At 41.9% G+C, this 23,438-nt stretch overlaps 1 protein-coding gene across 1 annotated transcript in view; it reads left to right on the forward strand.

The window, feature by feature from the left end:
• Positions 1-940: 940 nt before the first annotated feature.
• Positions 941-23,438, forward strand: part of NOX3 (NADPH oxidase 3) — a 59,654-nt gene continuing 37,156 nt past the window's right edge. The window contains exons 1-7 of the mRNA XM_032258802.1: positions 941-1,090; positions 1,717-1,812; positions 1,926-2,036; positions 3,659-3,743; positions 13,289-13,434; positions 16,172-16,353; positions 19,725-19,854. Coding sequence (XP_032114693.1) covers positions 1,043-1,090; positions 1,717-1,812; positions 1,926-2,036; positions 3,659-3,743; positions 13,289-13,434; positions 16,172-16,353; positions 19,725-19,854 — 798 coding nt within the window. The 5' untranslated portion in view covers positions 941-1,042. The remainder of the gene's footprint in view (positions 1,091-1,716; positions 1,813-1,925; positions 2,037-3,658; positions 3,744-13,288; positions 13,435-16,171; positions 16,354-19,724; positions 19,855-23,438) is intronic.

Below are 23,438 nucleotides of genomic sequence, written 5' to 3' on the forward strand. Positions count from 1 at the left end.
AGGCTCCCTTGCAGCCCCTCTTGGGATCACTGGAGTCTGAAAGAATATTTGCACTGGCTGCAGAGGTGGAACAAGTATGGCTGGGGGCGGGGGATGAGATGTATTACATCAGTCCCACAAAGAAGCTCATTTTTTATAGTCACACTTTTAGATTTATATGAGTTTTCCCTCTGATGTTTTTTAGAATCTTTTATCACCATCTTCTGAAAGATGGTTTGATTCACATTTATTTAGCCCCCACTCTTTGTCTTCTATAGAGAACTTTTTTGAACGAGGGAAAAAGGAAGCAAAGAAGTGGAAAAAATATGGCCCGGCGTGGTGGCTCATGCCTATAATCCAAGCACTTTGGAAGGCCGAGGTGGGTGGATCATCTGAAGTCAGGAGTTCATGACCAGTCTGACCAATACGGGGAAACCCTGTCTCTACTAAAAGTACAAAAATTAGCCAGGTATGGTGGTGTGTGCCTGTGATCCCAGCTACCCAGGAGGCTGAGGCAAGAGAATCCCTTCAACAGAGGGGCGGAGGTTGTAGTGAGCCAAGATCGTGCCACTTCACTCAAGCCTGGGTGAAAGAACAAGACTCTGTCTCAAAAAAAAAAAAAAGTGGAAAAAAAAATAACAAACAGAGAAAGCTTCAGAGAAAGTGCTTTGTTATATACAGCCTTCAGCAGTTAGGTTATTTCTCAAATTTACATAAAGACTTATTATCATCTTGCCTGCAATCATGTAGAAAACAAATGGGTATAAAGTACATGAGGACAACTTAATAAAACCAGCTTTCTTTTCTTATAAAATCTCTGAAGAAAGGAGTCATTAGACAGAGACTTGCCTTGTATTTACCCAGGTCATGAGGCATGTCAGCTTGGTGATGTGCCCTTGGCAAGAAGTTCTTAATTAGAAATTCCTCGAGAGCTGCTCCCTGTAGTTGCTTCCTATGACAAAAAGACAAAATAATTTACTAGGGAAGCCCTTACTAAGGACTCAACATCCAGACACAGGTGAGGGGAAGGAAATTTGCTGACAGCCGAAGAGCAACAAGTATCATGATGGGGTGCTGGATTTTGAATGAGGGTCTCTCTGTCGTGTTAGTAGTAAGTATCATTTTTGTTATTCAACTTTAAATGTATAGATTAAGTAGTCTTTGATTTTTAGGATAGCTTGTATAGGAACACTAAAAAGCGTGAAGTATTACTCTAGTTAAAAGACTAAAACTTGTTAGAAAACATTCAGTAGATATATTTAATTTACCCTTATAGAATCATGCAAAGTTGTTTTCCGATTGAGCTCATTTTTAATTATTTTTAAAGTCAAGTAGTTTGTTTTTGCATAATGTATGAATGTTTCTCTAAATCAGATGACATCTCTGAATTAGACTATGAAATTGGAATTTTTCTAGAGAACTCTAGGAGTTGTTTTTAAAGATTTCCTCCTTCTTGACATCATTGTCAAGCAATGTTGATTAAGGTTTGTAGTTTCATTAAATCACTTAAAGTTGACTCATAACTCATACGTGTTTAAAATCCTTTTTATAAAGGTAATAATTTCTAACCATTATAATCTTATTAAAAACTAATCTATGAGAAATAAATATGTGGAGTAATTCTGATTAATATTGAGAAGCTCTTCATTCCACTTTAAAAGAAGAACCCCAAGCGATTTTGAACAGAGAAAAAGCTTGAAGGTAGTATTGATCAGTTCTCTTCTCTTTCTACTCTAGCTCTCGTGGCTGGGAGTGAATTTTTATCTGTTTATTGACACGTTCTGCTGGTATGAAAAGGAGGAGTCTTTCCATTACACACGAGTTATTTTGGGTGTAAGTATAGTTTGTAATTAAACATTATTTTTTTCAGAAAACAAAATGCATTTTATTTTCCCTGGATGCTTGTTTTCCCTGAATCTCTTTTTTATGTCTTTACATATGGACAGTCAACACTGGCTTGGGCGCGAGCATCTGCACTGTGCCTGAATTTTAACAGCATGCTAATTCTAATACCTATCAGTCGAAACCTTATTTCATTCATAAGAGGAACAAGTATCGTAAGTACTAAAATATTTGAAATAATCTCAGTTGTTATGACTTCCTCATATAAGTGCCATTGACAACAAGAATGTACTTTATTACGAAATTCTCAGTAATTCTGTTTAAACTTGGGTTTGTTTTTGTGGTAAGAGATAACAGAAGGTCTAAAACTGAAAAGCAGTAATCAGTGCATCTATCTGATGTGGCTTTGCTGTTGCCATTTATTTCTGACATGACACTGAACTCATTGCTCAACAATTTCCTGATGCATTTGCACCATGAAGATGGAAGCCTTATAATAGTTGGAACCATCATCCTTTCTGATTGAAAGAAGACAAACACGCTTTTGAGACAAATGCCACCAGGAGACATCCCTCTGGGTTCTCATCCCAAAAAGCACAATCGCAGCACATAGATTTTAGTATTTAGATTTTAACCTCTACCAAACATAATGGCATATTTCCCAATTATATTGATTTCACTGTGTTAGGAACTTACCTGTGCTTCCTGTCAAACAAAATAGCATACAGAAAATGAAATCATCAAAAACCTATGCCAGGTAAAATATCATATTATGCAGGCATCCCTCATTCCATTGCACTTCTCAGATACCACGGTTTTTACAAATTGAAGGCTTCTGACAACCCTGCGTTGAGTGGGTATATCAGCGCCGTCTTTCCAGTACTAGGCGCTCACTTTGTGTCTCTATGTCAGCACTTTTTAGCAATAAAGTATTTTTTAATTAAGGCATGTACTTTTTTTTTTAGTCATAATGCTATCGTGCACTTAATAGACTACCGTATGATATAAATATAACTTTTATATGCACTGGAAAATCAAAATTTTCATGTGACCTGCTTTATTGCAATGGTCTGAAATCAAACCCGCAATATCTCTGAGGTGTGCCTGTATAATCATCATGATGATTTTACAAATGTTTATATAGAGATGCATATTTGCTTTGTATATGGAATATGGAATAATCTGTAGACTACTTAAAACACACGGATGAGGCCAGGCACGGTGGCTCAAGCCTGTAATCCCAGCACTTTGGGAGGCCGAGGCGGGTGGATCACGAGGTCAAGAGATCGAGACCATCCTGGTCAACATGGTGAAACCCCGCCTCTACTAAAAATACAAAAAATTAGCTGGGCATGGTGGCGCGTGCCTGTAATCCCAGCTACTCAGGAGGCTGAGGCGAGAGAATTGCCTGAACCCAGGAGGCGGAGGTTGCGGTGAGCCGAGATCGCGCCATTGCACTCCAGCCCGGGTAACATGAGTGAAACTCCGTCTCAAAAAAAAAAAAAAAAAAAAAACACGGATGAGGATGATGGCTGTCACCTTAAATTTCTAAACAAGGAAGCTGACTGAGGCATGCATTTTGGCAGATTTATTCAAAAGTTTTGAATTATAACCAGAGAACAAAAAAGTCTATCATTTTTGAGTTGAGAGTTCAGCAAAGCACCTAATAACCTTTTGATTTGCCTGTTTGACTAATGGCCATTAACTTTTGTGTCACATAGCCCCACCTTAAGCAATTTAGAGGCAACGCCTGATGCCTACTCTCTTAACTTGCATGACACTGTTTTCTTTGTAATTTTTCCATAAATCAGGCATTTTTTTGTTGTTCTTACTCTAGTGCTGCAGAGGACCATGGAGGAGGCAATTAGACAGAAACCTCAAATTTCACAAACTGGTCGCCTATGGGATAGCTGTCAATGCGAGTAAGTACTTATTCATTGCTTGATGGATTTTACAATATCTGATGCCTAACTTCATAGTTTTGTTTTAACTCCAGCTTCCTCAAGTCTCACCCTCAGATAAAAGAAATCTTTGCCCTTTATCTGATCCTGTAAACCTTATACAAATGGGTTTTTATATTTTCAGTTTATACTTACATATGAGTTTTCCCCAACCAAGACCTCAATCTGTCAAAGAAAAGTTGGTGAAACTTCATTTGTGAATAGCTAAGCTTGTTAATAATACAATAATAAATACTTACTTGAAAAAGGAACACTTTGTTATTCAAGATAATTCACACTGGAAATAAAATTGACCTCTGTTCAAAATCCTGTTCACAGTTGTAGGAAAATGACTGTCAAATGGTATCGTGGGCACTAAAAAAGAAAAAAGAAAAGAAAGATCATGGGAGTTAAGTTCCGAATTGTATTGAGGGAATGTATATAAAAGGGTCTTGAAAACACATGAAGCTTTACTGGCATACAAAGTGTTATTGTTATTATGATACTTCTAATTCAAGAGGAAGCACTAGAAATTAGCATCCAAGGCCAAGGTTAAACTCTGATGAGGAAGAAAGGAGGAGGAGCAGTCATCAACCAGCTTGTGGTTTTGCTGGAAAACAAAGACATTGAAATAAAAGGCTATCTGAACAATAAAGAGTTATGATTCAGGACTGTTTCTCTCAAACGAATTTAACTATAAAATGTTTTCCTCATTTGTTTTTATCCTCTCATGCATAAAAAAATAGCAGAGTAGAAGGAACACTCAAAACAAATGTGAATTTAATTAAGCAACAAGACATGACAGACGGTGCCCGAGTGCCAATTAACGCAACTTTGGGTGTGCAGCGAGACATGATGGGGAGATGCTCCCACTGATTGTCTTCAACACTGGATTAATCCAGCCTGAAAACTGCTTTGCAAAAGGTCTTTGTAGCTAGTTAGGAAATAAGAATAAAAAGACATCGTGTCTAGAGAAGATCAGCTGCTGGTTCATCTTTGTATTCCAAGGCCCACAATAGTGCTGAGTGTGCGTAGGCACCAATAACCTTTCATAAATTAGCAAATGCATGAAGTAATAAAGACAGGGAAGCAGATTTTGGCTCAGGAATGGAAGTCTTTTCCGGACCTTGAAAATTATCTAAAATTAGAATGAAATTCCCCTAAGAGTACTGAATTCCCCATGATGCGTGATGTCCAAACAGGGACCAGCTTGCTCCTTGATAGTCTCATCAAAGAAGGAATTCAAGGAATCTCTAGGCTTCCTTTAAAATCTTAAATAGCTTGATTTCTGCATGACACAGTAAAATGGTAAGAATATTATCACAGTACAATAGCTTTAAGACAGAATGGAACTCTAAGGGAAAGTTGTAAAGATATTACAGAGAGAAGCGGGGAGAAACAGCATCGAAATACATCAGAAAAGAGGCTGGGCATGGTGGCTTATGCCTGTAATCCCAGCACTTCGGGAAGCTGAGGTGGGTAAATTGCTTGAGCTCAGAAGTTCAAGACCAGCCTGGGCAACATGATGAAAGCCCATCTCTACCGAGTATACAAAAAAGATTAGCTGGGTGTGGTGGCCTATGGTCCCAGCTACATGGGGGACTTTCGTGGGAGAATCTCTTGAGCCCAGGAGGGAAGGTTGTAGGGAGCTAAAATCGTGCCACTACACTCCAGCCTGGACAAGACAGTGAGACCCTATATCAAAAACAAACAAACAAAAAAAGATAGCAAAGAAAAATGTGTGTTATGAAATAGTGTTCCCCTTAAACTTCTGGGCATGTATATTTCTTTACATGCAATCATGTATCAATAGTACCAACACATTAGAAACATATAATGAATGTCCTCCATGTTAAAGATACCCTGATAGCAACTATAACTTTCTGAAACTAGTGTGGTCAGGGCTGTTTTGGGATGGAGTATACTTTAGTATAAGCAGCAGTTGACTAAAATCAGGCGACCAATTTATTTTATATCCCTGCTATTGATTGGTAGTGTGCCACCTCATAAGTTCCTCATGCTCTTTCTTCTGTGGAATTGAAAGAGCTCTAATACAGGCCAGGTGTGGTGGCTCACACCTGTAATCCCAGAACTTTGGGAGGCCAGAGTGAGTGGATCACCTAAGGTCAGGAGTTTGAGACCAGCCTGACCAACATGGTGAAACCCCATCTCTACTAAAGATGCAAAAGTTAGTTGGGCATGGTGGCACACACCTGTAATCCCAGCCACTCGGGAGGCTAAGGCAGGAGAATCACCTGAATCCAAGAGGCGGAGGTTGCAGTGAGCAGAGATCGTGCCATTGTACTCTAGCCTGCACAATAAGAGCAAAACTCCTTCTTGGAAAGAGGGGGAAATCACCAAAACAATCTATCCATTTCAGTGAGAGGCGTAGATTATTGTTGGGACCAGACCTAGTTGGAAATTTGCAAAACACAGGGTTATTCACTTGCTGCTATTGCAAATAAGATCAAATCCAAAGTCCTTAGCCTGCTGACCAGGGGCTCCGATGACCTCACATGTGCCCCCTACCTCAGTCTTGTCTCCTGCTACACCGCCCTGGCTTTTCCCTCAGGCACACGCAGCTCCTGGGAGTTCCTGAGTGTTCTGTGCCTTTGCTCCTGGGATCCCCTTTGCCTGAAATGCTCTGCCGTCCTGGGCGTGCTAATGGGTAGGAAACGGCCATGCCCATGACTCATCACCTGGCCACCTCCCCCAATGCAGCCACTTCACCGACGGGTCTAAGGTCATACTTTCTACCACAGAGTGAAATTCATTCCCCAGATGCTGATCACCTCCAGGGCCGAGCCTGTGCCTTGCACATCTTGGCTGCCCTGGTCCCTGAAACACAGGGACCTCAACAAATTTGGTCAAAACTGAGGATGAGTAGGAGCCGGCCAGCCGGCCAGAGAGGTTGAAAGAATCACTGGGAATGGTACAGGACACACATGTGTGAGTTGTTCAGGGAGTCATGAGCAGTCTGGGGTGGACTGAACAGTGTGGGGAGTGAAAAGATTCAAACGATGCTAATCGTCCAAGATAATTATGCACATTCTGCTGCAACCAGAGGTAGCAGGGTCCTCTTTCTCCCTCTCTCCCTCACACATCCCTGGAGAGAATCAAGTGTTCTCTCTGGCCCCCTTCCTCCTGAACCCCACGGCCTGCCCAGGCTCCCAGCTCTCTCCTGGGGCTCCCCCAGCAGGGTCAGAACTGTGACCAGAGCAAAGTGCCCCTCATCCCAATCCTCCATGGCAACCACCAGTGCTGCAGTGTTTCCACTCCCTGCAAAGGCTGGAGGCTGGGGAGAAAGCTCTCAGCTTCTCCCAAACCCTGACAAAGCAATTATTACATTTCACATGAACAGAGAAATGCGTCTGGCAACTGCACTTTTAGGAGGAAAAAAACGCTAAGCCTTGGTTTCATGGAAACACCTCTGCTTTTCACATTTTGTTCTTCTGGTAGATTCACTTGGGAGCAGCTGAAAATGTCCCTGCGCTGATTTTATTAGCTTCGCCCATTATGCTGCATTTCAAATAGCCGGCTGGCTTAATAGAGGTGTGTAACCTTGGAAAAAGTGCGACCACATCGAAGTTTGCGTGCCAACCTCTAATTTCTCATCCGTTCCCCTATAAGCTGAGCTGCAGGCTTTAATTGGTCAAATCATTAAAGGATGTAATTAGAGACTGGTGGAAGTAAACGAGGGAGGAGGAGGAAAGAGGCAAAACAATGGTATCTGTAATCAAGGACATCGGGAAAAATGCAGTGACAGGAACACTTCTTTTGGCTTCCTGCCTTCCTGCTTGTCTGCCTGTGATAAGAGCCGCCGGAGCATTCTTTAAACGCTAATAAATCATTTTCAGGGACCTATAACCCCACGGGTATAAAAATCGTAGTTTCACAGCCTCTTCGTTCTTATTAATGCAGATCTTTCTGGAGTCCCTGGTCCACAGCAGACCTTGAGGACCCTTCCAGTTGAAAAGTAGTACTTGGAGCTCGAGCTTCCATCAAGGGGTGTCTAAGTAGTGGCCCAGGCAGCTCTCCCTGGCAGAGTGGGCAGCTTGCTTCCGCCAGGTTCCAGGAGTGAACAATTGCCCGAGTGCAGGTCCTGATGAGTTGCTAAAATTAGTCTACAAACATCGATAAACATAACAAGGCCAGGGTGAGAGGAGAGAGCACAGAATCAGGGTGCCTAGGAAATAAAGATCTGGGACCCATGGTTGAGAGTAGCCCTAAAGGAGCAAACTCTTCAGCCCTGACCCCTCCAGAATCGCTCCTCACCAGTTCTGCCTGAGTCACTGGGAGCTCCAGGGAGGCTAAATCCCCAGTCCTGTAGACAGGATTTAATGTGATTCACAAATGCATGGCACGCACAGGGTGCCAGAGTCAACGAATCCTCCGACCGAAATCAGACCACAGGTTTAAAAGTTTGCAGCCAAATTGTGGCTGCAGAAGCATAGCCAGAATCTGTCCCTGGGTCCCTGTTTCTAAAGGCTGCTTATTGGGAGGTGGCTAACTCCAAAATGACTGTTATCACTGACAGGCAGGCAGAAAGACAGCAAGGACTGACCACACTTGCAAGATTCCCCTCAATTATGCTCCCCTTGATCTCCTGAAAAATCAAATGAAAGAAAGAAGGAAGGTAAAAGAACTTTCTCAGGGCCACTGGCTCCAATAGTAGCCTTTATGGTTTTTTGTTGTTTTTGTTTACTCTTCAATGAAAGCTCCTTTTTTGAACTCGGAAGTTCACACACCAATTAAATGCGCATGTGTAGTGTTTCCAAAACTGCTGCTCTCTTAAAAGTACTTCGGGGAGAACATAAAATTGTGGAATGATCCAGTTATAGCACCTTTTAGCCTGGCACAATTGGGTGGGTTATGGAAATATGTGTCTTGCAGTCCTCCAAGGGCACAGCAGTGCGTTCTGTAGAAGGTCCACAGAGGCCCAGGAAGAGCTCACCCGCATAGCTAATGGCGCTGGATTTACTGCAAGACTGAAGAGCTCCATTTGAGCCAGAGCTGACTTTGGAAACATGAAAATCTGAGCTTCGTGTTTGTATTACTTCCATATTGGTCCACAAATCCCTTTTAGATGATAAATATGCTCCCCGTTAACTTCAGAGGACAACACGGGAGCCACACAGCTGGAAGGGGGTTTAGAACATTGTTTAGTACAATCTACCCATTTCACAGATGGAGAAAAGGGTCTGAAAGAAGTGACTGAGAAATAGTCTCTTCAGTATTCTTTCTGTTACATACCAATATCAAATCTGATAACACGATATTGATGACTAAAAGAGAGAAAAATCAAACCACGTCACTGTTTTATCCTGTCTCTGTAGCTTTGTCCCTGTAACAGACAGCATGGCTACTTATGCTTTTTAAAACCTAAAATGCAGAAAGGAAGGAATACAAAATGTAATGTCTAAAAAGAGCAAAACTGAATCTCCCCTGCTACCTATCAAGTCACAACAATTCTGAATGTAGCGGTTGGTGTATCTTTAGTTCTAAGCCAAGATCGCTGTAAAATTAGGATCAGGTCTAAGAGGAAAAGAAAATGTTCAGACACACAAAATAGGCATAAGCATTGTTCTCTGAGAATTCCTGAGATAAATAAAATATTCCACATTTTATCTTCTACCTTGTAAAAGGAAAACAAAATAGAGGTAGCGGGAGCAAGGGAACATGTAAGACAGGAGCTTTAAAGTGAGTGGCAAATACTGGAGAGAATAGTTTTTACACGTTCCCTCAAAAGCTGCCTTCTGAAAAGCGTCTGGGGCTTTCTCGAACTCGTTCATTAGTATCTTCAGCTCTGTGATGGGAGACTTGGCGAGAAGAATAAATAAATAGTTCAATATCTTTGTTTATTCAAACAACATACTTAAATTTAGTTTGACAGTGTCAAATTCTCCTGTGGAAATCAATCTAACAGGAAACAAATTGTGAACCACAACTCATTACAGGGAAGAAGAACGTTAGGAAATATGAGGCCAGGCATGGTGGCTCACTCCTATAATCCCAGCACTTTGAGAGGCCAAGGAGGGCAGATTACCTGAGCTCAGGAGTTCAAGAACCAGCCTGGGCAACACAGTGCAACCCCATTTCTACTAAAAATTAGCTGGGCATGGTGGCGTGCACCTGTTATCCCAGCTACTCGGGAGGCTGAGGCAGGAGAATTGTTTGAACCTGGGAGTCAGAGGTTGCAGTGAGCCAAGATCCCGCCATTGCACTCCAGCCTGGGCGACAGAGTGAGACTCCATCTCAAAATAAATAAATGAATAAATAAAGAGTATTATACAATATAAAATACTTATCCTGCCTTCTCTTTCTTACTATCACACATGGATTATGCAATGGTAAACACATCAGTTAATTGGTCCGAAGCTCAGTTTCTATTTCTGTGAATTGGGAACAGCTTCACCCCCAGTCTGGAGTGCTGTGGTCCATGGAGAGAGAATTAAAGAAAGCTAGGTGGAGAGGAGTAAGGGTCAAGGGGCAGAATATAAAAGAAGCATTCACGCCAGCCTACTATGAGAACCCCAGATGTCGTGATCAGTCATAAGCCTTAGAAACTGCTGGACTCTAGATTAAAGAAAGACACCAGGTAAACCATTCAGAGTTTTATCTAAGCCCGTAGAAAAAAACTAGCTTTCAATTAAAAATCAGATATGATAATTGTCCATTAGTCAAACAAAGCAATGTGGCTTAATGGTCAAAAGATGAGGCACTGAGTTGCACAAACCACTCAACCACTTTCATCACTAATGAACAATAAATTCCTTAACTCTTTGGATACTGGTCTGTGAAAGGAGAAGAAGGCTGATACCTGAGGAGGGTTAAAGCAGATAATATGCCTACAGCATGTATAACAGTGTCTGTCTCATAGTAAACATTCAATATGTTAGCTTTGCTTTTAAGAGATTTTGAGGTAATTATCAGAAAACAGCAATTAGGAACACTGAACAATGTTTGTGTTCAACTTAGCAAATGGTTTTCATTTTGCAACATAGCATATTGGAAAGGACCACTGCTAGATAAGCCTCTCCAGCTTTGTGGATGCTGAGGCTAGACAAGGCAGGCCCTTCATAGACATGGCAGGCCCTTCATAGACATGGCCATCTATGTTGACAAAGCACCTCGGGAGGAAATATAGTACCTCGTGGGTGCTAACCCCCCTGAAGCCATAAGGAGGCAGTAAACATCATCATGCAGAAACACTATCACGTGCTTTGCCTTCTTGAGTGAGCCTCATCCTAAAGTGTATTTGACCTGATTTTCAACTTCAAGGCTAAAGAAAAATGTGCAAAATATGTATATAACAGCAGAGAAAACTCTATTCCAACAAGGTTGCATCTAGAGATTGATTTTCTGACCCTTTCTTTACCCCTTCTACCTTTCTGTAATCTCATTGTCACTAAGCAAATAATTGTCAAATACTGATACTGAACAATGTGCTTGGTGCTGAGATTTCAAGACAAATAAAGGCCATCCTTGAGGAGTCAAAGTCCACCAGGGAGTGCAGGGATAAATAAACACTGCAACGATAATATCTGAGAAGTGCTGTGATCATACTATCATTTGTGCTGGTAAAATTGAAGAATGTGTGACAGAAATCAACTTCTGACGTGGGTTGTAAGGCATGAGTAGAAAATTTTGCAAATCAGAAAAGAAGGTGATAGCAGGAACTCAGGTGACAAAGAAAAGAGGTTGCACAGAAGATAGCATTTCTAAATGAGTCTGCTGCTAGGACCACAGGGACCAAAATGACACCACCGTTCTCAGAAGTTCCTGCTGTTTCTTTTTCCCCGACACACTTTCTTCCACACCTCAACCCACAATGGATAGCCATGGAGGATCCCATAACTCACAACCTATATGATAGTCACAGTCCCTGCTACTTCTCACTGTGGGTGCAGAAGAAAAGAAGATATCAACTGGGAAATTATCTATACCCTGGGCAATGAATCCTTACTTCACACTTGAATCTGATCCCAATATCAGTTATCAACTGGCCACCCAGCGGGAGTTTCATTTGCAGGAAAAGCATCATATGTCATTGTCTAGCTGTGACTGCTGGCTTCCCAACAGATTTGGAAAAAGCAGCCTCAGACACAGAATCCTCAGGCCAGACGATGCTATGTTCTTAAGCTTGTTCTCTTCATTTAGAATTTAGACACCACCAGTTCCCAGAATTAGAAAGCTCCATTTACTTCTGAAGAATACACAGAAGGTATGTTTAGTTCCATAAATACTGGCTTATTTCAATCCACCAGGAATAACACATGCAAATTTATGTGTGAATATGTGTAGGGGTATATATACATGTAGAGTAGTCCCTCCTTGTCTGCAGAAGATACGTTCCAACACCCACAGCGGATGCCTGAAACGGTGGACAGCACTGACCCCGGTTGCCGTCCATTGGAACATGTTCCTTTTCTTGTCGTCCACCCACAAATGTAATGCCTTTTCCATCAGCAATAATCGCTTATCATGCATTGTGGCTGTAACTTTTGCAGTTGATGGTGTGACAGCAAAACCAGCACAAATGTCATTTTTCTTCTTCACAATTTCAGGTAGAAGGTTTGTTCTTACTGTCGATCTTAGCAACTTCCGCATACAGTTTTTTTTTTTTCCTTTCCTTATTAAGTAGAGAATTTTCACTTTTTCACTGAAAAGAAGCACTTGATGGCTTCTCTTTAGCATAGCTAAATTGCCAGCATCACCACTTTTGCATTTGGGGGCCATTTTTAAGAAAAATAAGGATGACTTGCACACAAACGCTGAGATACCGGGACAGCTGCTCTGACAACCAAGAGGGCTACTGGGTATGCTGGACAAAGGGATGATTCCCATCCTAGGTGGGACAGAGCAGGACAGCATGAGATCTCATCATGCTACTCAGAATGGCATGCAACGTAAAACACAAATTGGTTATTCCTAGAATTTTCCATTCAATATTTCCTAATTGTGGTTGACTTTGGGTAACTGAAGCCAGGGAAAGTGAAACTCTAGATTGGGAGGACTACTGTATACTAAAATATGTAAAGGAATAAACAGGAAACACAGAGTCTGAAAGAGAACAAAAACAACATCTCTCCTGGTATCTCTCATTTATATCATATACATATATATCAGCATGTGTAATGTACAGTATTCTCAAATAATGCTTTCCGACTTCTTAAGAAGCTATACCTATAATTATTTCTCTTAGAATCATAACACATATAGCTATGCTGAGACATCATAACATTTATTCCACTTCCATGATAACTTTACACTTTAAATTATGGTGAATCGAGATTTACTTTATTGATGGATATAATTTAAATGAATGTGGAGAATTGTACAATATCTTCGGAAGTATTCATCCACTCTGCTCAAAGCACTGGGAAAGATGCGTACATAAATCACTTTTCTTTGGCGATGACAAAAACCAGAAAAGAGAAATTTCAGCACAGAGACATTGTATTTTTTAGTAAGTAGGGAGGAAGCAAGCCACAGAGTGCATGTTTGGTGTCGTGTCCTCATCCTAGCCATCCACGTCGTGGCTCATTTCTTCAACCTGGAACGCTACCACTGGAGCCAGTCGGAGGAGGCCGAGGGACTCCTGGCTGCACTTTCCAAGTTGGGCAACACCCCGAATGAGAGCTACCTCAACCCTGTCCGGACCTTCCCCACAGTGAGTCCTGCATGCTAACCAGCTTCTCCCCTGCAAAATCCTTCCTTTTCCAATGCTCTAATCAGGAACGCTATACTGAAACGCTTTTAATGAAACAGCTGGAAAGTGAATTTACATATGATTTTTTCTTAATTCACGTTTTCTAAAAAGTTTTTTTTATTATTATTAATGTTGCTGGGAGATTATGAGGAAGGAGAGAAAGATGTGTCAATTAATTTGTTACATATAGACACACAAGAAATGCAGTAACATTAAATTCCTAATATTTTTAAATGTAACATTTTAAAAGCAGTTCATGATTAGATATTTTTTTCGCTGATGTTAGACTCATGAAGAATGCGAAGTGCCACCTAAATCCAGAGACTGTAAATTGGACGTCTTCATTTTCAATTTGCAGATCGTTTCCCGGGACTCTTCTCAGAATGCCGCATGCATTGGCACATATGTGAAGAGCTGGTTTGCCAAATCAGATACTGGGCAGAGCAGCTAATTTCATAACGAGACCTGCATGGCCGGTGACATCATTAATGCTGATTACCAGTGTGCAGACAGTGTCAGTTCTGGGGAACAAAAAGAAAACCAAAAGCGTAGCCACGGCAACCTGTGTTTCGAAATGACCACAGTTATCTCCTTAATTCACCCCTATCTTGTTCAATTTTTCTCCATGCACTGCCATATTGGCATGTGTGTGCAGCATGTTGAGCAGGCTCAAAAATATTTACTGCCCAAGAAAAGCCCTAAGGCAATACCCTTTGGCAATGAAAATCTCTCCATTCTTATCCTGGTCATTTCTTTAGCTGACTGTTTGCCCATGCAGCCTTATTTAAAAGAACAAAAACTCAAAATCTGGTTTTGAAACACTTGTTCTATGTCATGTCCACTCATTAGCCTAAGATGTTTTTCAGTATCAGGCCATTGATCAGGTTTAGTTGAGTTACCTTTTCTTAGCCGACAGCTATTGGAAGCACAAATTTCACACTTACGAATCAGAACTCTAGCTGTCCTTAGCATGTGGAATGCCTTTGGTGTCACTCCATTGAATCACAGCGTTTGTCCAAGTACCTCCTGAGGTTACTGTTTTTCCCCCACTAAGATGCTGGAAAACATTGCTTCACACACTCAAGAATGAATCTCAACATTTTGCATAGTCTATATAATAAATTGTATTTATTATAAATACTTTTCAAGCAATATAATTATGTATTTTAATAGCAAAATAATTAAGCAACTACTAATGTAGTAATTTCAAAATTTTAGAAGCAATATACTATGTAAGTACTGATTAGGCTCAGAAAACCCTCTAATTTAGGATATTTGGAGAGAGATGAGTATCAATAACACAGAGTGCACGTTATAGAGCATTTTTAGAGATGCAGTGGGATTGTTTTGGAGGCTACATTGCAACTCTAACCAGTCTATAAATGTGCTGCAAGAACAGAGTCTTGGCGATTTGCTTTAATAGGCAAATAAGAATGATGTGAAATTGGCACATCATGTGATGTAAATGGATTTCTAAAATGCCTGAATGTACTTGAAAAGAAAATATTTTAAATGTTTGAGACATACCCCTTTGAATTTCATTTCCACTCTTTGCTCTACGAAGAAAAAATAAACAATGAAAAAGTCCCTGTCCAAATTACCTCCAGATCTCAAAGCAGCCCAAATTAATGAGATTTTACTGACAAAAGATATAGCGCGGGTTTATTGAGCTTGTGGCCCGTCTCAACGATAGTAACGCAATGTATGAATACTAATGACTTCGCAAGAATATGGGAAACTCACAATAAAAACAAACTGCTGTGTGATATATATTCTAAAAGGCCATTTAACTGTCCCTTGCACTCACAGGTCAGAATTCTGGCCATTTAGCAGTGTCCACCAGATAAGAATAGCTGTGCCTTTATTGATCACCTAGGATTTACCAAGCCTTATTCCAGGCCCCCTGAGATGGCGCGAAAGAAATGCAAGTCATGGTCTTTCCAATTAAAAAGCAAGAGCCAGGAATAACTACCAGGGGAACTGAGCGTGCAGCTGCTTTATTAGGAACGCCCCAAGGGACCTCTCGAAAAAATGTGTTTATTAATGTTAAAATGCAATTAAGCAGGGTGAGCCACATAGTTATTTTAAAAATTAAAAACTTAAAACTCAGATTTATTTTGCAATGTTTTATCTTAAAATGCTCTTTTTATATGCTGCCCTAATTTCAATTCAACATAATACCTTTGGTTTTTTTTTCTTTTTTCCCATTTTGTTGTTGTTGTTGTTATTGTTGTTTTAGAGAGACAGGGTCTCACTCTGTCTCCCAGGCTGGAGTGTAGAGGCAGCATCGTGGCTCCTGGCAGCCTTGAACTCCTGGGCTCAAGTGATCCTCCCATCTCAGCCTACTCAGTAACTAGGACTATAAGTTTAAGCCACCATGCCCAGTATTTTTTAAATTTTATTTTTTTCCAGCATAATAACTTTGATGTGAAATGATTTACCTAAATTTAAAAATGTGATTGATGAAATGGTATTTTATGGAATTTGAGCAAAGCAAATAGCCACCACTGTAAGTTGGTGGGAAAGGGGAGGAAGATGAAGCTCACTTCTTGAGTTGTGCCTGCGTCTTTGCTGAGGCTAACATGCTTCTGAGTGAAACATTTTGCATGGCTTCCTGCTTGCAATCTCAAGTACTGGTCCTAAAAATGAAAAAAATGTACCAGGATATTTAATGTCACGGCATGCATCTTTTTCTTAGAACACAACCACTGAATTGCTAAGGACAATAGCGGGCGTCACCGGCTTGGCGATCTCTCTGGCTTTAGTTCTGATCATGACATCTTCAACCGAGTTCATCAGACAGGTCTCCTATGAGTTGTTCTGGTACACACACCATGTTTTCATCGTCTTCTTCCTCAGCCTGGCTATCCATGGGACAGGGTAAGTCCACACTGTGCTCACTGTGCAAGGTTTTTATCTCAGAAAATCCCAGAATAATCTTAGAAAGTCCTTTAGATGAAGGAGCCCGGCGTGCAGTGACTAAAGGACTCGTACAATGCGTGAAAAGCACATTGACTGTGGCAAACACTTTTTCAGTAACACCGAAAATAAGCTACATAGATGGTGAAGTATTATATTTATTTTTCCTCACTGACTCTGTTAGTAAGTCTTGGCATGTTTATAAGATTCAGGAATTCTGATGAATGCTGGATGACAGTAGGTCTATGTTTCATTCCGTACCTGTTCTACAATCCACTTTATGTGGGATTACTCAGGATATATATTTTTGACACCCAGATTTCACTTCTGCTTAACCAAAACCATCAACTAGGAAAGCCGGTGTTTGGGCAGGGATGATGGATGGCATGGGCAGTCTGGCGTGAGGTCCAGATCCAGTTATCAGAGCAAGCCCTTCAGGTCCTCTGGGCCTCAGTTTCCCCCATTTGACCTCTAGGATTCTGTTTTGCTCAGACATCCCATGAAACACTGTTCTGGGATTCAATACCCACCTGATACGGTTCATCTCTTCATCAGAAGCCAGCACAGTCCTTGATGTGTTCACCCTCAAGTATAATGTTTTTCAATCTTTTAAATATTAATAAATGGCCCTGGACTAATGAATCAATTGCTGTCTGTGAACTAGCTTGGCCCTTTTAATTATTTCAAAAACTATGCCTTTTTTCCCATTTTACAATTTTCAAAGCACATGCATATGCATGTTCCACATGACCCACATGACAGTCCTGTCGCATAGAGGAGGTGCTGTCGTCCCCATTTCATAGAGAGGAGGAGGGTGTTCTGAGGGTTAAGTGAGATCCTCAAGGTCCCATGATGACTACACAGCAGAGTCAGATCTAGGACACAGTCTTTAGGCCATCAAGCCTTTCCACTGGTTTAGCAAGCTCTGGAAGAACGGGTCTTCCATTTTATGAATTAAACCTTCGTCAACACTAGCAAGAACGTGGCCAGCAAATGCCCTTTCTGGCTTGCCAGCAGCAACTTCTCTCCTCCTACTGAGCAAAATACCCTCTTCTCACCCTCATTCTCCCATCGCTGCCACTGCTGAATGGGGAGGGTCCTGTCCCGGAGGTGGCCTCCGTCTCTGCCAGGACCTGGAAGGGCAAGTGCATAGCTGCAGAGTGGCATGACCTAGGAAGTCACACATGCCTTGGTGACTCTGGGCGCCATGTGGGGCCAAAGGACAACACTGTGGGATTTGCCCCTCTGCAATTCAGTCCCCCTCCTCACCCCTCCAGTCTCCCTCCTCACCCTTAATGCTCCTTTCTTCTCCGCCCCTCACTTCTGGAAGGGGGTCACAGTTCTGCTGCTGCCACTGCCTGTGCTTAAGAGCTCTCCCGTTGTCCCTCAGCTGGCTGACACAAACACATTCTCCAAGGAAGAATTGTCCCTGAGGGTGTGTTTTACCCTAAAAGACAGACCGTGCCTCTGCTGAGCCTTAGTGACCGGGTCAGTCCATGTTCACCCGTACTCTGCTGCCTGCCTAGAGGCTTTCCATTCTCTTTCAACTAGAAGTCTCTGAGATTGGCTTTTCTGAGTGTGGGAATCTCACCATTCCTTTTCATTCTTGGGGTGGGCAAGGTAGATGTTATTGCCCCGGTGTGTTCCAACTCAGAGATTGTCAGTCCTCACTTTCTGCTGCTGATTCTGCCCCTGATGCCGGGGTTGTTAACCCCTGCAGCACGTTTATGAGGCTACTTATAATCCAGGTGAGTCTAGAAGCCCTCTTCACAGACATTATGTGTGTCCCCCACAAACATACGTCCCCCGCATCCACACCCTGTTGTAGAAGCACAAGAGAATTTCAATGGGCAGTGTTCCTTTGGAGATATTTTTGATATCCAAATAACATCTCATAAGATGAAATTTTTTAGTCATTCTAACCTAGTTGAAAGGCTTATTTTAGGATAAGGGCCTCATTTAATCTTCTCAGTGTGAAGTGTTCTACAGCTACTGTTTACAGTGAAAGCAATTTGCAAATTCTACACAAAGTGCCAAGTGAAAGTAGGATTATTGGAATGTGTTAAGGCCCACTAATCTTCCTATTACGGGATGGCATAGATGAAGACATTTGAAAATTTTTAAAAGATACAGCTTTTGTGGAATGAGATGAGGCTTCTTTCAGACACTGTGGGGAATGCTGCCTACAGCCCGAGAATGAAAGTGTTAAAGTGTCTGGAATCTTTCCTCTGACTCTCACTTACTATTCACCGTGTCTATGTCTGGGCATCATTTGTCCATCGGAGATTTACAGATAGCTTTTCTCATCTAACTCAGAGGGATGTTATCAAGTTTGGATGGCTTCCCTAAAACAGACTGGGACAAAGGCCAAGATGTCAGTTCTAGCTGACACCAGGCTGTTTCCAAGGGCATATTACTGCTCCCTCCTCCCATGCCCTGTGATGTAACAGGGGCCACTTCACTCCACAGGCTGCCCAGGACGTCAGTCTGTGTGATGCTAAGCTTCCTCAGTCTAGAGTACCATGTTTCTCAAAATAGATCAACGCATTTTATTCACAAACACCCAGGAATTGAACAATTCCCAGATTCCCCAACCTTGACATTTTGGGCTTTGCTGCCTGTGCACCAAGGAGGAACTCTAGGAGCTTGTGCCAAAGCAAAAGTCACTCGCGAGCGCACTCACGGCAAATCTAATGCAGCAGGCCTATAGGACTCTGCCCGGTGCTCCATTCATTAAGACTGCCTTCCCTTTTCATTCCTAAATGTATCAATACCATCTTGAAGACACACTCCATTGTGACCTATTTTGACCAAGTTAAACACTGGCTTGCTGGTGGTCATTAGGGGGAAAAAAATACCAGTATTCAGGGCACTTCTTTTGACTTCTTCACTTGAAGACTTCTAAGCACTCAGAAACAAGCTAAGAAGGGTAGAAGTTAAATAAATCTGCAAAAGAACCAAATAGTACGAAGTTAGCCAATTAGCCCAAATCAGCAATCAGGACAAGATGAAACCTAATTAAATTCAACAGTCTACAAAAGGATGCGTTCAAACAATTTCCCTTCATTATGAATTCTCCCATATAGACACTTTCAATTTAACACAGGATACCACAGAGGGGCACTTCTTTTCTGGGATCTTCAAAGTTACTCGAAGCTTCTTAAATGCTTATTTTTAAAGAAGCTGGGGGAAATGAATGGCAGCCCAAGTTTGAAGAAGTGGGTGTTATTTCAGAGCTCACGGTAGAATGTCTATCTGTAGGATAACAAGACGGCTCAAAATCAGCTTGACGTGTTTGGTTTTTTTTTGTTTTGCTTTTCTTGAATAACAAGTCGGATCGTTCGCGGCCAAACCCAAGACAGTCTCTCTCTGCACAACGTCACCTTCTGTAGAGACCACTATGCAGAATGGCAGACAGCGGCCCAATGCCCGGTGCCTCAATTTTCTGGCAAGGAGCCCTCGGTAAGAACGAACCCAGGAGCTTTTAAAAATAACTGTCTCTCTACAGTTAAAATATAGAGCTTTTATAGGCTAGAAAAAAGAAAGCACATTTCACCACTAGACAAAGACAACTCTTTATTAAGTGTGCTAATGGAGAAATCAAGTTACGGATAATTTTTAAAGAGGTTTACTGCCAAAAGCACTAAGTTCAGCTTTGAAATGTATTCTTTTCCTTACCTTTAAATACAAGTGTCTGATATAGTGGGAATTCATAACAGCACAATGATGTCCCTGGAGGGGTCAGCCTGGGCCCCACCACCCTTTTCTGCTCTCCCTGCCATCCTTGGCCACCTGTCTGCATAACTGCCGCCGCAATCTGAGAATTAACAGCACCCCTGCTCAAATCTAGGTCAAGGAACAGCCAAATGAGGCTCAGGCTTCTTTACAAGCTTGCCATCTTTCTTTCTACAGCTTTGGGGATCAAAAACTTAGGGTGTCAAGTACATTTACTTCTTGTTCTAATTAAGCTCCTGTAACTGAAATAATGAATGATGTTAGCCAGGAAGCTACTTAATTAATTTGTGTAGATGATAATGGCCACAGATCTCAAAAGCCAGATTTCCTGGCTAGGTGGTACCAGGACGGTTGGTAGCATAGGTAAAGAGAAATAATGACCTTGCTGGTCTCCTCTGGCATCTCAGAACAGTGCAAACCTTTGGGACGACCAAGTGATGCTTGAAAGAAAATAAATGCAGCTGACAGATAAAAAGTAGGAGAAAATAAGTGCCCCAAAATTTATAACTTAAAGCTTGGAATATCAGGGTATAATAGTATGTAAATGATGAAGATTTAGGAAATTAAGTCATCAACATATGAAGAATATAAGTGATTGTGTTGTTTTTTAAAAAGCCCTCGAATATATGAAATTAAGCACTGGATTTTAAGGGTGAAAGTACTAGGAGGAATGTTTAAAACCGAGAGAACCAGAATAGATGTGCCTATTAGACTGTGGTTCTTTTAATGACCGGTATAGATTGTCTCTGTCTTAAACTCAGCTCTCAGTAGCCACCATCCAACCTGCATATTAATGAGGAACATGAATACCTCTCTAAAATTTTCAGCTGCAGCATCTCCATAAAAAAAAATCGATGCTCCCCCGCACCTCATGAATACAGACCAGGGCCTGCGCCCAGCAGCGTTCACTGACATTAATTATCATTAAGAAGGGGCCTTACCCATCTCTCTCTAACTCTCCCCTGCTCCACTTCCTTGCACACCCAATCTCAGGGTGTCACTGTCTCCCATTATTTGTAGTGGATCCTGATTCAAAGCGTGTGTGGGCTGTGCAATTACCGCCTGGCTGAACTGGACGGTCTTCTCTCTGATGTCACATAGACACTGAATCCGAAAGGCATCCCAAGGACAAGGAAGGGTTCCTGCGCTTCACTGCGCCACACCTACTCGGTCTCTGCAAGGCTCCATCTCTCCTTCCTTGCCTCTTTTAACTCAGGGCATTTTCACAGTGCTCTGATCAACAGAATGTGTATCATTTCTCCTTCCGTGGCACGCTGTTCCCAATGTTAAGACAGAGAATGCTTTGTACCTCACCTCGTATAATCGGAACTGATTATAGAAACCAACTATACCTGGCAGCCCCCGCTCCCCTACTCTTGTCTCACTCTCCCTTGCCAGCCCAATTGCACTGACACATATAGGATCTAGATTCCCGGTTTGCTGCTCCAGCAATCCAGTCTCAAAAGATGCCTGGTCATCCCAGGCTAAAGAAGCATTTATGTCATTTAACTACAGCATCAACTCATCATAACCGTAAGGCTGACACTTTGTAATTACTAGGAAAGGCTGTGAGTGGTAAAGGAGAAAGCCCTGACCGAGGTGGAGTCCATTCAGCAAACTTTCACGGAGTGCCTTGGTGCATTGCTTGGCAATGCAGGAAGACAGGATTCAGAGACGTGGGGCCTGCCCCGGGAGATCTGATTGTCTAGAAAAAGACGCTATTCATAAACACACACATAAAATAAAATCAAAGCCAGCGTGTTCTTATTTTCTGGTGGGAATGAAAAACCAGGAGTGAAAGTGGAGGAAACAAGTTTCATTATTGCTGCTTTTGAATCAACATCGTTTTATTTCTATCATAAAATACTCACTGTAGCGTGACTTTTGAGTACTTCTTGGAGAAGAAGAAAATAAAGCCAAGAAGCCACGGAGTATTTTAGCATTAAGGAAACTTAGATGCTAAACAGTTCTGACCCATTGTTTAATAGCTGGGGAAACTGAGGACCAAGCAGTTTCAGTGTCTTACCTATGGTCACAAAATGCGCTCCCAGTCAAGCCACGTCTAAGAACCAGAGCCCCTCATGCTATGGCCATGAATTTCCTCCTCCACAGCCCACAGCATTTGCTCTGAATCTCTGGCTTCCATAACCCCCATCTCATCAACACTCTGCTGCTAGCTACAAGTACATAGCCCCAATGTTCTATTTACGTCCGTGAATAAGGCCCAAAGTGTTAAAGAGCTTGAAGGGAACCTAATTAATAATTTTCTCCAGCTAGATCCCATTTTACAAAACAGAAAATTATGACCATAATAAATCCCAAGATGTGCCTCATGGCACAGAGTGAGGGGTGGTGGCCCCAGGCCAGAATCCAGGTCTTCAGACATCCAGCCCGGCATCTACCTTGACACACATCCCTCTTGCTCTGAGGCAGGGCCTCCTTGTCTTGACCCACTCTTGCCTGTCCTGGGTATCACTGTGAGGACATTTCCTAATATTAATCCCTGGCCATCTCTCCATCAGGCCCTGACTTCCAGGGGCTCTGGGCACATCACAGGTGACTACACTGGCTACCTCCTCCTGGAGCAAGGGATATACTCAGGTTGAGATGGAGTCGGGGATGAATAGCTTACATTCTCCTTCCTGAGCCATGCAAAGAAAAATAATCCATTACATTTCATCAATGTGGAAAAAATCAGAGACTATGTCTGATTTGACATCACCAAAATGAAATGTGTGATGCCCCAAACTCTCTAAAATGGATGGAGAAGATTATTTGTAAAAATATATGAAGACTACATGAGTGTCTTTGCAAATATCTCTTTTATCCCATATAGAAAGAACTGCATTCTTGCTCTCCTTTCTGTAAACATTCAGAGCAATTCTCAAAAAGCTTTCTGTTTCATTCAAGCATGAGACCTAAGGATTCCTTTGCTCGTCTCAACCCCATCCTTCCAGGGACGCTTCTTAGTTTTCCCTTACTCTGATCATCCTTACTACCTCATCCACTGCGTAGGGAGACAAAAGGTTTATTCTCTTTGCTGTTCTGAACACATTGCTGGGCCCCACTGAGGCAGAAAAAAATAAGTGGTTCAGATTGCCTTGCGTTGCCTGCATAAATCTAGCTTTTATGAGGCCACGAGCCCCCCAGGAGAAAAACAGAGAGGGTTGATGTAGGTAAGAAGAGGTACCAAGCAAAGAGATCCAGAAATCAACAAAAAGAAATAGACAAAACAAGAAAAGCAACTCGAAGTAAAAATAATGCTACAAGTCTTGTGACCTATCAACAGAAGAAATGGAGCCAGAGTACTG

The sequence above is a fragment of the Sapajus apella genome, unplaced genomic scaffold (assembly GCF_009761245.1).
Source record: "Sapajus apella isolate SASKATOON/1434 unplaced genomic scaffold, GSC_monkey_1.0 scaffold105, whole genome shotgun sequence".
NCBI lineage: Eukaryota > Metazoa > Chordata > Mammalia > Primates > Cebidae > Sapajus > Sapajus apella.